The sequence below is a fragment of the Corythoichthys intestinalis genome, chromosome 10 (genome assembly GCF_030265065.1).
Source record: "Corythoichthys intestinalis isolate RoL2023-P3 chromosome 10, ASM3026506v1, whole genome shotgun sequence".
Taxonomy (NCBI): domain Eukaryota; kingdom Metazoa; phylum Chordata; class Actinopteri; order Syngnathiformes; family Syngnathidae; genus Corythoichthys; species Corythoichthys intestinalis.
Window position 1 is genome coordinate 36,498,766 of NC_080404.1, and position 15,142 is coordinate 36,513,907.

At 38.6% G+C, this 15,142-nt stretch overlaps 1 protein-coding gene across 1 annotated transcript in view; it reads right to left on the reverse strand.

Moving 5' to 3' along the window:
* LOC130922658 (PDZ domain-containing protein 7-like) overlaps positions 1-15,142 on the reverse strand; it is a 49,682-nt gene that overhangs the window by 7,098 nt on the left and 27,442 nt on the right. The window contains exons 10-14 of the mRNA XM_057847574.1: positions 13,456-13,770; positions 8,386-8,541; positions 8,145-8,269; positions 4,430-4,521; positions 4,042-4,133 (exon numbers count right to left, since the gene is read on the reverse strand). Of these exons, the coding sequence (XP_057703557.1) occupies positions 4,042-4,133; positions 4,430-4,521; positions 8,145-8,269; positions 8,386-8,541; positions 13,456-13,770 (780 nt within the window). The remainder of the gene's footprint in view (positions 1-4,041; positions 4,134-4,429; positions 4,522-8,144; positions 8,270-8,385; positions 8,542-13,455; positions 13,771-15,142) is intronic.

Here is a 15,142-nt window from a genome sequence, read left to right on the forward strand (position 1 = left end):
ATTATTAAAAAATATATATATATAATAATTAGGGCTGTCAAACAATTAAAATTTTTAATCGAGTTAATTACAGCTTAAAAATTAATTAATCGCAATTAATCGCAATTCAAACCATCTATAAAATATGCCATATTTTTCTGTAAATTATATATATATTCTGTAAAATAAATTGTTGGAATGGAAAGATAAGACACAAGATGGATATATACATTCAACATACGGTACATAAGGACTGTAGTGGGCATTTCATTCTACTGTCATTTAAATCTGTCTATGCTGTCCTCACTCCGAAGCGTCTACTTTTTCCAAAGCTAGACAGCTAGTGAACGACGCCTTAATAATTAGACTTCTTCCTTTTTCATCTGATTTATTAATAAAAAGGCCTCAAACCATTGTCCTATTTAGACCGTCGTAAAACTACAAAATAAAAGTACACAAGCATTGCATTAGCAACAACGTTAGCTTAGCACGCTATACAGGTTCACTAAACATAAACAAAAAGCGTCTCATACAAAAAATATAACATTTCGCTTACTAACATAATATGTACATTCTTTACAACAACCATACTTACGGACAAATCTTGTCCAAGGATCATATAAGCACAACAATATCAGCCCGAGACGTCGTGCAGCCATAATGAAGAAAGAAAAGAAGAAAATAATAAACCATGTCGCAAAGCGACCACAAGAGTTCGCTGTTGGACAGCACAAAAAGCCTTGCTGTAAAACTTACCAAAAGGCAGAATACTTTCTGAGCGGGACCTGTGCGTTAATTGCGTCAAATATTTTAACGTGATTAATTAAAAAAATTAATTACCGCGCGTTAACGCGATAATTTTGACAGCCCTAATAATAATTCTAAGCAGTTACTCACTATGTTACGAATTACTTAAGTATTATTTTCAACACATATTTTTTTACTTTTACAGTACTAGAGTAAAATTTTGGATGACTACTTTTACTTTTACTTGAGTGATATTATTTAGAAGTAACGCTACTCTTACTTGAGTAAATATTTTGGCTACTCTATCTACCCACTTCAGATTCATAACTCTTTTCGTGCTCATTTATTAGTTCAATTCTAGTTAATTATTTATGATGGTTTTATTACCACTTTTAATCTATTACTGTATGTGTTTTTATCTTCACTCTACAGCACTTTGTATTCAGCGGCTGTTGTTTTTAAGTGCTTTATAAATAAAGTTGTGTTGAGTCGAGTCTAAAGGAGGATCTTTGTTGAACTATTTTTGGTGCATTGTGGAGTTGGGTCACAAGAACACAAACACGATGGCGCGCAGTGAAGCCTGGGCGAAATCACCGATGTATTAAGCCAAACATCTGAAGATTGGAAGAGGTTTAGAGCAACTGCAAACAACTATTGCAACTAAATCGAACTAATTCGAAGCCCGTTTGAGATCTGCCACTACTAGTTTTGTATTCAGACATGGATTTATGCAATATTCATGCGGTCATATTAAATATGACGTATGCTTGAAATACTGACAGCCATAAAATGCTTGTTATAAAAAAATGGTACAATGACAATACTGCGTTTTAATACTGAAAAGGTGGTGGCCAAACAAGTTTATGAAATACAGTATACTTCAAATGTGGTTAATCCACAATTACACCTATAAATTAACAAGTGTTATAAAGCGCCTTGAGCGACAATGTGTTCAAAAGTGCTGTATAATTATCGTTATACTAATCTGACAGAACACTTGGTTTAATATGCCTTCGACACAATTTCTCACTCAATCCTTCTCGACCGGCTCTCCTCCCTTCGTATCACTCACACACCTCATTCTTGGTTCACTTTCTACCTGTCTGACCGCACAAAACTTGTCAAATTCGTCCCGCACAAATCCAAGTAACTCCCTGTCTCTGCTGGCGTGCCCCAGGGTTCCATCCTGGGGCCGCTCCTTTTCATTATTTAAATTCTCCCACTCGGTTCCATCTTCCGCAAACACAACATTCACTTCCACTGCTACGCGGATGACACCCAGCTCTACATTTCCTCAAAACCAACTTCTTCCCTTCCACCCTCCTCCCTCACCCTCTGTTTAGAAGACATTAAATCAAGACATATACTCATTCATTCCTCCGGGGAGAGTCGTTGTGGGTCCCGTGGTGTGCCGTGCCGGTTGGGGGGGCTGCGGCTGTGACTCGTGGGCAAGGTGGGCGGACGGCTGTGGGCGTGAGGTTGGTGGTGCGTTCCCGCATCCCATCCCTGAAGGCCGGTTGATGGGGGCGCAGGTGGCCTGGGGGACGAACCTAGATCCCTGTGGGTGGCGATGGCCCCTTTGCTGGGCTGCAGGATGAGGGATGGGCTGCACTGAACCCCCCCGACCACCCTCCTTCCCCGGGCTGGGTGGGTGGGGGCCGTGGCCCTGGGGTGGCGCCCCTCTCCGCTCGTCTGCGTGGCTGTCGCATGTTTGATGGGGCTCGTGCACGGCTGGATGTGATTGGGCACGCTCGGGTGGGGGGCCTCGGTGCCGGGTTTGGCGATGGTGCAGCCTAGTGTCAGTTGCCAACGGACTTACACTCACACAATTCACATGATTACTGGTTTCGAGATCACACAGCTGTTTTGTGTACACTCCACCCCTCCCAATGACTTATCTCATAGATTCTTTTCCTGGTCAACAGGGCCCCCCACATGGTGTCAACCGGAAATACATCTAGCTGACGATAGCACCAACATATTCATAGTTAGTGTAGGCGTTCAATGTATTTCTTGTTGTTGTTTGTGTTTCTTTTCTTTCTTTTCTTGTGTTTCTTCTGTTTCCCCATGACCCCATCCTGTTCGCTGCTTTGTCTTAATAAACGAGGTATGTTGAATGATCACAATGGGAGTATGTCATACTCTCAATGTGAAACATTAAAACTGTTCAGACCAACCGGAAACTTAGACTTCAATTCTCCGTGTTAAACAGCTGAACAGGACAGGTTTAATTTTTTTTTTTAAAAATTGAAAAGAAGACATTAACTCTTGGTTCTACTCCAACTTCCTCCTCCTCAACAGCTCAAAATCTGAAGTCCTCCTCTCAGGCAACAATGCCACACTGTCTATTGACAATAACTTTTCTATTACAATCAACAATGTATCGATCTCTCCCTCTACTCAGGTTAAGAGTCTGGGTGTCGTTCTCGACAGCAGGCTTTCCTTCGGCTCCCATATCAACGACATCACCAGATCAACCAACTTCCACCTTTGCAAGATTTCTCGCCTCCTCCCTTTTCTCACCCGCCGTACTGCTTCAACTCTTGTCTGTAGTCTAGTCACTTCCCGGCGTGATTACTCTAACTCACTGCTCTTCGATCTCCCAAATAAGAGACTCCAGAAACTGCAGCTCTTCCAAAACTCAGCAGCACGCCTCATCACTCGGGCACCCACCACACACCACATCACTCCCATCCTCCGTCAACTTCACGGGCTACCAGTCAAACAAAGAATTCACTACAAAATCCTTGTTATTACCTTTAAAGCACTCCATGACGTGGCCCCTCCCTACCCATGCAATCTCCTCCGTCTTAACTCTCCCTCAAGTTCACTTCGCTCCTCCTTCATCATCCACCTTTCGGTCCCCCGTGTCCATCTCGCCACCTTCAGTTCCAGAGCTTTTAGTCACTGTGCCCCTCAGCTCTGGAACTCCTTACCCCTCGATCTTCACAATATATCTACCCTCTCTTTTTTCAAATCAAGACTCAAAACACATCTGTTTACTGTTTCTTACCCACCATGATCCTTATCTGTTTTATCTTGACCTCTTAGATTTTTATTTACTCTTATACTGCTTTTAATATCATTTTATTTTGTTTGTTTTGTTATTGTTGTTGAGCTTTTGTGTTCCCATCTTTCTTGTGAAGCGTCTTTGCGTGTCTTGAAAAGTGCTCTAGAAATAAAATGTATTATTATTAATCTTAATCTTCTGATCACCAGCAGCTATTTTTTTTTCTTTGCTTTACACGGTGATATGTGAAAAATGTAAACAATGTCACGAAAGATCCTCCAAGAGCAATTATTTGTAGTTCTGACCATGTGAGTTCTTGAGAAGATCATAGGCTTCCATTTGCAAAGGCTTCACCAGGGTGTCAAAATGAGCCAACTCATTTGGAGGAATCAGTGTCCTGGAAAACAAAACAAAACAAAAAAAGAACATACTGCTATTAATATACAGTATCAACTTGGAATCATCGCTGCCAGCCGCTCCCAGTTCAAGTGGTTTGGACTGCTATCGCCATCAATGTCAACCGATGAGTTGAAATTTAGATATAGTGAAGACAACAGTACAATTGAAAAGTTATTGTTTACATGCCAACTTAGAATTTGGACAGTACTTGTTCCGACACTGATGACTAAATTTAAGATCCAAAAGAATATAAGTGCAAAGAAGCATGCAAATTATGAAACGGTTCATGGTCACCTTATTTCTCTGAGAAGTAGAATCTTCTCTGGCCTATCCAAGATGGCCAAGAGGGGACGCAGAAGATCTTCCAGAATCTTTTCGCACAAAAACTGCAACACCAGGAGTTCAAGTGAAAAATGTCTCTATTTGTATGTTTTTATTTCTAGAAAAGAAAAAATACAGTGGTACCTCTACTTTGGTAACGTTTCCAAAGTTTGGTAACGTTTCTGTGTTTGCTACACCTGATGCTAGCCTCGTTCCCATCTCCCACTGTCAGCCAGCAATAATTCTGCTTCCATCTTGAGGACGGCAGACGCTTTGAAGGTGACGTGAATTGTCGGGAAACGAGCCTACATGAATGCAGCCCCTCGAGAGATGCGATGGAAGTGATTGTGATTGGCTGAGGGTTAGAGTCATGTGTCGTGGTAAGCCAATCAGAGCCGGTGATTTCACAAGCAAACCGGAACAGCGCGTGCGTCAAACACACACACGCAAAACAGATGCACAGGGTCCGGATGGCAGAGCATTCAGAAGAAAAATTGTCCTTTAAGAGGTGGAGATATAGACACTATTTCAAGTTTGTCGAAATTAAAGGAAAGAACCTGCATGTAATGTGTAATTTATGTCCCGGGGCAAAGCTTTTGTCGACATCTGTGGTAAGCAGTTCAAATCTGCTGAAGCACCTAACAAGTTAACTACCTGTCTGTTCTTCTCTATTCCACTGACTTGAATACTGCTCAGAAAATTTCAAATTCTTTGACATACAACAAGTTATTTTTAAAGTAACAGAAATAGTTACTTTCCCTGGTAACTAGTTACTTTTACTGTAGAGTAATTCAGTTACTAACTCAGTTACTTTTTGGAAGAAGTAGTGAGTAATGTAACTAATTACTTTTTTAAAGTAACATGCCCAACACTGGACATTAATTGGTTCTGAAAGTAGTTTTGTAACCCGAAAATTCCGTAAGTAGAGATGTGTTTTCCATGTAAATGCCCTAATACGTTCCAACCACTACTGAAACGCCACATTAAATTTTATTTTTTTAAAAAACCTAACCTAACCTAACCTAACCATTAATACCTGTAATGAAGTGGATAATAAAACATAATGCAAAGGAAAAATATATATATCTTACATTTTGAGTAAGGCAATGACCTCTTTCACAAGATCAATGGTTCTTATCACCTATCACTCTTTGTGTCACAAAAACGCGAGGTGACCTGTGCTCTAATGTGCTGCAAATGTAGTAAACCATGTGTGGGCTTAAAAAAAGACTCTTTGTGGGATAAAAACGTGAGACTTGTGCTCTTTTGGCTCAGACGTCGGCCAGCAATAACACCGCCACGCCTGTGCACGTCATCATACTGCGACACCCATATTGAAACGTTATCAACAATAGGCCAATAGGAGAGCAGAATCCCATTACTGCAGCATGATGGGGAAGATTATGACAAATAGGGAAACAGGATGTTATGGCGTGACATTGAAAAGCAGAAAGCAGACCTTTATTTCTTAACAAGAGGCAATATTTTCCCGTTAAGGTGTGTCGTAACCTGAAAATTACCGTAATTTTTGGACTATAAGCGGCAACTTTTTTCCTTCATTTTGAATCCTGTGGCTTCTGGTCCAGTGCGGCTTATTTGTTGATTTATTTGGGTTAATACATAACACTTTATTTAACAGCGGAGTCATAGCACTGTCAGAATTATGACAGTACATTATAGTGGGCATTACTGAATGCTTATGTCATCCGGCAAATTATGTCACTCACTCCATTTATGTCCAGCTTGGATCTTTTACATCCATTCATAAGTGAGTAATTTGTCGGATAACACTAAATGACATCTGTTATAAGTAGGGTTGGGCATCGTTTGAAATTGAACAGTTCCGGTTCCGATTCCATGTTTCGATTCAGGTTCTGAATGGTTCTCGATTCCAATTCTTTTAAGAGGCAGGGTCAACAACAACAACAAAAAAGAGGCAGGGTAAAAAAAAATGTATGTTTAAAAATGTATTAGCTTATTTTAATGTCTTAACTTCTGGATGATTTTTAAAATTATATTAATTTAAAAATAATAATTATTTATTTTTATTATTTATTATTTTTATTTATCATTAATACAATTAATGTGAAATTTATGAATTATATGAACTTCTCACAGGGCTATTTTCCACTTGTATATAAATTTCAGTCTTTGAACTTGAATGTGATGAAGTTTCCTTCCACAGAAGTTCACTTTCACAAAGTTTATTTGTCAAAAGCTCACAAAGAAAACATTAACACATATTCTTTTGCCATACATGTACATTAGCTGGGAGCTACGACGAAGCATTACTATAAATTCTTCTATTCACTATAATTTGAAGATCTTTTAATACTCTTGATTTTGAACGGAGGCATCTACTGCTTTAAGATGGCCGCTGTTTGCTAATGCCAGCAAGTCTGTCATTTTGCATCTAGTCCTCTATACATGTGCTAATGCTGCCAACTCTGTTATTTCGTATTTAGTGCTATATACATGATATCGACCACAGCCCGACCTAATAATAGGACTTATTATCGTACTATTTTCCATCCATCCATCCATCCATCCATCCATCCATCCATCCATCCATCCATCCATCCATCCATCCATCCATCCATCCATCCATCCATCCATCCATCCATCCATCCATCCATCCATCATCTACTGCTTAATCTGGGGTCAGATCGCGGTAACAGCAGAAAAAAGACGTAATTTATTGTTTATTGATACTTTGCCGGATAACACTAAATAAAATGTGTTACAGTAAAAGCATTCATTAATGCTCATGAAACTGTCATGTCATAATTATGATTGTCTAATCACAGTCTCATAGCGCTTCTGTCAAATAAAGTGTTACCAAATATAGCTCGAATGAAAGAATGAAACAACTGGAACAGTATCTAAAGAAATAATTAGCACAGAACATGAATTTTGATTGTGATTTACATCTGTAGCGCTGCAATGCATGCTAGGAGGCATGTTGGACCACAACAGTGCTGACAGCAGGTGGCAGCAGACGTTGACTCTCTCCCCCAAGGGAGCAGTAATGGCCAAATGAAGCTTATTGAATGAAGCAATGAAGCTTTGCAGCCAATTGGTTCAAAGCTTCATGGTGGTTCATTTGGTCTTGTGCTATATAAATAAATTTGCCTTGCCTTGCCTTGCCTTATGACAGTTGTATGATACAGCTGTCAAATATAATGTTACAGGTTAATATCTTTTGGTGTAAATATCCCATAATACAGTGAGGACAGCTGCTGTTTATCTTTGAACAAATGCCGTTTTCGTGTCAAATTTGGTGGGTGGCAGCTTATAGTCAGGTGCGCCTTATAGTGCGAAAATTACGGTACATTTTTAGAGACGTTCGCAAATAGAGGTACCACTGTAATCTAAACTGAAAGTGGATATTTTAACTATTGACTAAAAATATTTTGACATTTTAGTTCGCTCAAATTTTAATTTTAAAATAACAGTATATTTTTGAGATTTCAAGAATATCTTTGAATACATTTTTACACTGCAAGTGAACATAGTAATAACATTTAAAACATTTTTTTAAACATTTTAAATCGATTAAAAAAAAAACTACATATTAAAATACTACATTTAAAAAAAATAGATTATAACATCTTTTACGTTTTTTTACTCTTGTATGTGAGGTGTCCAGACAAAATGAACAATTCAATGAAAGAAGTGATGGTCTGACCCGTTTGCAGTTTCTGCTGACAACAACCTCCGGCTCGGGTGCTAGCAGCTCATTACACGCGGTCACATCTTGCAGGGACGACTGCTCCTCCCTGGGGGAGTTCATCTGCGCAACTTCACCTCTACCTAAAACCAAAGGTGAAAATACTATCAAATATCTTCATTCATATCCTCAGAAGTGGAACTAAATTAATTCATGTACTGTAAGTGTAACAATGGAGAATGTATAAGGGTCAGGTGACCTTTGGAGTCGCTTCTCTCATTGTCTTTCCTGCGAAACGGAGTTGCGAAGGTTTTGGAGCGCCGCAATTTGGGTTTCTCTTCTGGGCTGTGACTTTCATGGTTTGTGTTTTTCTTCTTCTGCTGCAGTTTCTTCTTCTGCTGCTTCGTCTGCGCCTCTGAAACAATGAGCAGTAAACATCAACAGCATTCATCACAATCAAGCTATCTGCAAAGATTTTATTTTTAATATCTTGCATTTTCTTTTAATTTTGCCAAGTAATTCGGGGCACTATTTGTAAGTCATTTGTAATAGTTTTCTTCTTTTAATAGGTGAAAATAATGTTTGAAGTGTTAGAAAAGCATTTTCACTTTTATCTTTTACTTACTGACAATTAGATTTTGTTTTTCAGTTTTTCAAACTAATTTGTATAATATTATTTTTATTTTTCATATATGTTAAATATGTATAAATATTTCATTTCATTTTTCAATTATTTTTTTATAATGAATGCTTTTCTGCATTTCAGAGTGCCGTTTTTTTGTTGTTAATATTTTTTTTTTCTAAAATAAAGACAACTTTATTGTCAGGTTTTCATTATTTTAGAAGACTTGACATGGTCCACATTTCAAATTTATTTCATTTTGAAATTTGAATTTTGTGAAATGTAATATGGGTGAACTATTTGTTACATTGAAAATGAAATTTTTTTTTTTTTTTTAGTTTTTCTGTTTTTTCATAACACGTTGAAAAGATACTTCTAATATTTCTAATCCTTGGAATACCAAATTAATACATTTAGCCGTATCTGATTTTTTTTGTGTGTGTCAGTAATCTCAAAAATTTACAAATGAGTCATATTTTCATGCATTTTTAAATATCTGAATATTTATATTAAGAAGAAAACCTGCAGTCTTGTTATTTCCCAACGGAAGAGTGAGCACACATTCCTTTGACACTGTCTTGATGAAGATGATGTCGCTTCCTCTGCAAAACCCAATAAATCTGAGGCTATGTGTGTAAGCAATGCAGTAATGCTGATAAATTGGAGCAATCTTTGAGCGAGTGGGCCATCCATATGAAGTGCGCAACATAAAATAAGCCCGATCAGCAGAAGCCTATAATTTCTAGCAGCGAACGTTTAAGTGCCATTGACAGCGATAGACGTTCAATCCATTTGCACTCCAGTCGAACACTGTCAACAGCGGCTAATGACTGTCAATAAAAATGTCACATTGACACCTTCCTAAAATAACGGTCTTAGTCTTTTTTTTTTTTTTAATGATTAAAATAGTAAATACGTTTTTAAAAAATCAATTCCTGAATTGAATTTTTGAACTGAAAAATCAGAAGGAAAAAAAAGACTAAGGCTACACGTCTACACTAAGACGGATAATGGCCTTAAATGTGTAATTAGTTGGACTATACAGCATGTCGGTCAGGACAAAATATCTTTCATTTCCGATTCCGCCAAAATGTAAAGAAGTACAATTTAAGATCCTATATGCAATTTATCCCACTAACGACTTTTTGAGACTTAGATTTAATTTTCAGACAAATTGTTGTGTGTTTTGTGGAAACAACATTAGCTACATTTACATGCTGACTTTTATTCATACTGATTCAAATCATTCCGAATGGAAATTTCAGATCAGCTGTTTACATGTCACTTCATCTATTCCGATCCAGCGTTTAGATGTGACTGCCTTTATTCCGAAAGGACGTTTGACAACTGCCGTCTGACATGCGCAGATTAATCAAAACAAAGCGTCACGTTGCAAAACATGGAGATCGATCGTTGGAGTGCTGCTGTTTTAACTTTAACCCACTTGTTGTGTTTGTGGGGTCGTATCTGCTTCTGCTGTTTTGCTCTTTTGCCTTGTAGTAGCCGGTTTTCCACCGGTTTCTAATCTGGTCAACGCTCCGGTCTATTCATGTAACCTCTCGTGAACTTTTTAAAATAGTTCACTGTTCCTCGTTTTACGCCCGTCTAAGCGAGCAATTATATTCAATTCTTTTAAAGTTTGAATTAAATACAATCTTTCCGCCGGACTCCAATTAGGTGCGCTGTGCTTGGAAGCCATGTTGCAAGTGACGTTACTTACGTCACAAAGTGACGTCACCACGTCAGTACGGAGCATGTGCAGAAAGAACGCAACCAGACACCATTCCGCTTCCCTGTTTACATGATATAATTTTACTTCTAATCGGTTTGGAAAAAGGAATATTCCACCCCTGTGAATCGGAATGAAATTCCATTCGGTTTGGGCCTGTTCATTCCGAATGAGGTGTTTATATGGAACACATTTATTCGGTTTGAACAAATATTCCGATTGTAATTGGAATATTTGGCTCCATGTAAACGTGGCAAATGAGAGTATTGATCATTTGTTTTTTCATTGTGACCTAGTGCAATTGTTCTGGAAGGATATGCGGAGCTGGCTTCAGTCCAAACAAATTGATCTTTCAACGTGGACGGTAGAGTCTATCAAGTTTGGTGTGTCTGGCAAAAATAAGGATTTGGTTTTTGTTGTTAATGTGATTTTACTACTTGGAAAATTCTTCATTCACAAATGCAGATACTTTAAAACAAGACCTTAGGAAAAAGCTCTCAATTTGGTTTCATTGTTTGAGGAAGTTAATATTTCTTTGTAAAGCCCTGTGTTCGAGTGTGGGTGTGTGTATGTTGTGTAGTGACGCGTATGTATGAATACAAACATGGCAAACAAGTAGAAATGTGTATATTATGATGGAGAGTGTTATTTGTGGTTTCTTGTTAGAATGTTGAAAATGCGTGAGCCCGTTTTTGTTTGTAAATGTGTATAAATGTGTAAATAAAAAAAAAATTACAAAATACGGCATGTCGGCTACATTAGTATGCCTATTATCCGGATTAGTTGTCAGACGGATAATGATATGGACTGCTGTCTCCGTACAACAATCGGACACTAAGGAAGTGACATCATGCCGTCGCCATTTTTAGTGCGGCATGACGGCATGATCATAAACAATAGAGGCGGGCGATCACGACGTGGCATCCCTGCTCCTCTTTTCTTTTCCACACATTTTTCTTGAACCTTCAAACTATGGCGCAATAATATGCTTCAATTCAGTGCTAATTTGTGGTCCTCCCATCGCGGATGACACAGAGATGAGCATTTTTAAGCTCATCTCCCGCGTTGTCTCCGATCAGCCAGCAGTGGGGCTGGCCCCTCCCAACTTAATGCCGACTGAACATGAGTATATAAAAATGCATAGAGGAATATTAAACCCCGAAAAGTGACCTGTGTGGTACCCCCAATCAAAGAGGCCCGCGATCATTTTTTTCCCAATAACATTTCTGCCTGTCAAAACTGTCGCCACTTCCAGGATCGTCACTGCTTTGCACAAGCACTCCTGGTTGCGGCTTCCAGGAAATATATGCAGCGCCACTCCATATGTTTCTATTTGTTATTTTCCAAGTAGTGAGAGCGCAACTGAGCATCGATTGTAACATCCCAAGTAACTATGTCAGGCTTTCGTTATTTTCTAAAGATTTATTTCAATCACAACTCGGCGGCTGCTCATAAAAGCCAAGCGTGCTCTCCCTTCACTCTCGCTCCTGTGTAATGTGTTCAATTGCGGTCACAAAAAAGAAAAAAGAGTGATCACAAAATAATGACAGTCTAGAAGGTGTAGTAGTTTTGAAATTTGCTGCTGGCGAGTAATGCGTTTCTGGTCCAGAGGTAAACTACGCGGGCGATGACTTAGCATATGAGGTTGCTCCTTTCTACGCATGCGTAGTTTGTGCAAATGCAAGCGTACCTTGCAGAGGCGGGGGGGGGCTTAAATGCACCTTATACGTAAGTGTGGACAGGGATAAAAATGGTCAGCAAAATACCCTGGATAAAATTATCAATCCTAGTGCAGACATAGCCTGAGACGATTATTTTAAAAAGCCGATGATATGTGAACATAGACTTCCCCATCAGTTGACAAGACAGCTCCTGCAGACATTGCACCACGCCTTCCAGTAGGGGGCTGACCCAGGCAGAACGTTCAGTTGGCTTTCATTGTGATAAACTTAAACACGTGCTGCGTTCTAACGCCGGATTTAGGTGGAAACAGGACAAAGGTTTTACTGCATACAAGCATGCAGGAGTGTCTCAAGAGTGATTTGGTCGAGGATTCAAGGAAATTATTATATTAAATAGCACCATCCATGCACTTTGAAAGTGTTGTGAAAAAAAAAACAATGGATAAAATTAGTGTAACTTTGGCTTGAAATATTTACGTAAAATGAACGATAACTGCCCATTTTTTGCCTTTAACCAAGAATCTAGACTGTTTTACATTAATATCTATAGAAATTCCGCAATTTAAGCATTTATTTACAAGAATTTTCAACTTAAAAAGCTCTTTCTTTAGAGACGGCCGCCATGTTGGATTACACAATAGCGTAACTTTTGCCTGAAATGCGTAAAATGAACTATAACTGCCCGTTTTTTGCTTTTAACCACAAGTCATAGGCCAAGAGGCGATGTGTTTGTTGAAAGATGAGGGCCTGATAGCTAACAAAATGCGCTGAGGCAATTGTGACATTGGAATTCAGTAAGTTCAATAAGTTGTCATTGTATATGGAAAAATGCTCATTTTTCTTTAGTTGAATAAAACTAATTAAAATGATTCTGCACCCTTTCCTCAAGTACATATTAAGTTTTTAATGTCAAAATTTTGTGATTTATTAGCTGTTGAAATCTTGCGTCAAAATTTCACTAAATTAAAAAAAAAAGACGTTATATTTGTTTCTGGCAAAAATCTATATGATATGTTAAATATTGCTATTGATCTTGAAAATATAGGTGATTATCTCTGCATTTGGTTTTGATTTTTGTGCATTTGGCTTAAAATCGGAGCATTTTAGAGCCATTTTAAGTCTTTTCTAAAAAAATTATTTATCAGGATTTTATTGTGGAACGAGGTCGCTAGCGGATTTGGTTTTGAAAATATTTGGAATTTTAAGTTATTTTTTAAATAGGCTTCCTACGGATCGGCCCCGAGCCCCGTGTCCCGTCAAATGATAGTGAAGTCCAAGATATGAAATATACATCACCTGACACAGTTATGTGACTCTGTGACCGCGCGATGGCATTGCTTGGGTTACTGAAGGCCATGAAGAAGTCGGTCTTGGGGGTCCTTTGACCTTCTTCGGCTGTCCCGTGTATGAGCGTATCCTTGAGCAGCAGCGTGGCGCCCACCGTGCTTGTGGCGCTGGAGGGCAGCTCCATCTGGACGGTGGTGGCACATGGGGCCTCCCCCTTGGAGAAAACACCACTGAAAGAGCCGACAGGGGTGCCAGACGACAATGACGAGACGGACGATTGCGAGTCATAGCCTCTGGAGAAACTTGATGGCGACTGGTTGGAACCTGTAAAATCGAATTTACATAAAACAACATTGACGATCAAATTCTGATCCGTTGTTACCTTACTTAATTACGAGTGAGCTTTAGGTAGCCGGAGGTTTGGTGAAAAAATCCGGATCAGTCAAAGTACAGTGAACCGCTTGCATATTTGCCATTTTTTTGTGAGAATAGTCCTTCGATATTTCCTGCAAATTTCCCCCCATTTGCCATTTTTGTGAACTTTTTTTCTTTATTTTTTTTTAAAGTAACCTTTTTTGCCGCCATAGACATGTTCAGTAAATTAGCACTGGTCTCACTGTACTTTGAAAATTCAGACTGGTACGCAATTCATGTGTTGCTGCTCCTTGTATGCTGTTGGCAGTGCTGTCACAACTTACTTGAAATGACTGATTATGCCTCAAAAAGTAATCTAGTTACTTTACTGATTACTTTATTACCAAAGTAACTCCCGTAATTTCTGGACTATAAGGCGCACCTGACTATAAGCCGCCAGCCACCAAATTTGACATGAAAACGGCATTTGTTTATAGATAAACCGCACTGGACTATAAGCCGCAGTTGTCCTCATTGTATTATGGGATATTTACACCAAAAGATATTAACTGGTAACACTTCATTTGACAATTGCATCATAAGACTGTCATGAAACCAAATGAACCACCATTAAGCTTTGAACCAATTTGGTGCAAAGCCTTATTGTTTTAAAAATCTTCATTTGGCCATCACTGCTCCCTTGGGGGAGACAGTCAACCTCTGCTGCCACCTGCTGTCAACACTGTTGTCATCCAACATTCCTCCTAGCATGCATTGCGGCGCTACAGATGTGAAAACAATTTAAAATTCATGTTCTGTCCTAATTATTTCTTCATTTACTGTTCCAGTTGTTTCATTAATTGCTAGTTATGGTATTTGGTAACATTTTCTTGGATGATGGTGTCATAATACTGTCATTAATTATTACATGACACTGTCATAGGTATTATTGAATGCTTGTAATGGATGTCGGTTAGTGTCATCCAGCAAATTATCTCACTTTTGAATGGACGTATAAGATCTGAGCTGGACATAAATGGAGTTAGTGACATAATATGCAACATGACACATCAAACAAAGTGTTACATATTAACCAAAATAAATCATCAAATAAGCCCCACTGGACTATAAGCCGCAGGATTCAAAATGAGGGAAAAAAGTAGCGGCTTATAGTCCGAAAATTAGGGTAAGTTACTTTAAAAGTAATTTATCGTTTACCTTTTGCCAATTTTTCTCCCTTTGTTGCCTCAACATAAGCACGACAACAGAAAAATGTCACCACATGTAATTGACTTTCCCATAACTGAATTTAAAGAGGAAGATCTGAATTTTTCATATAAGG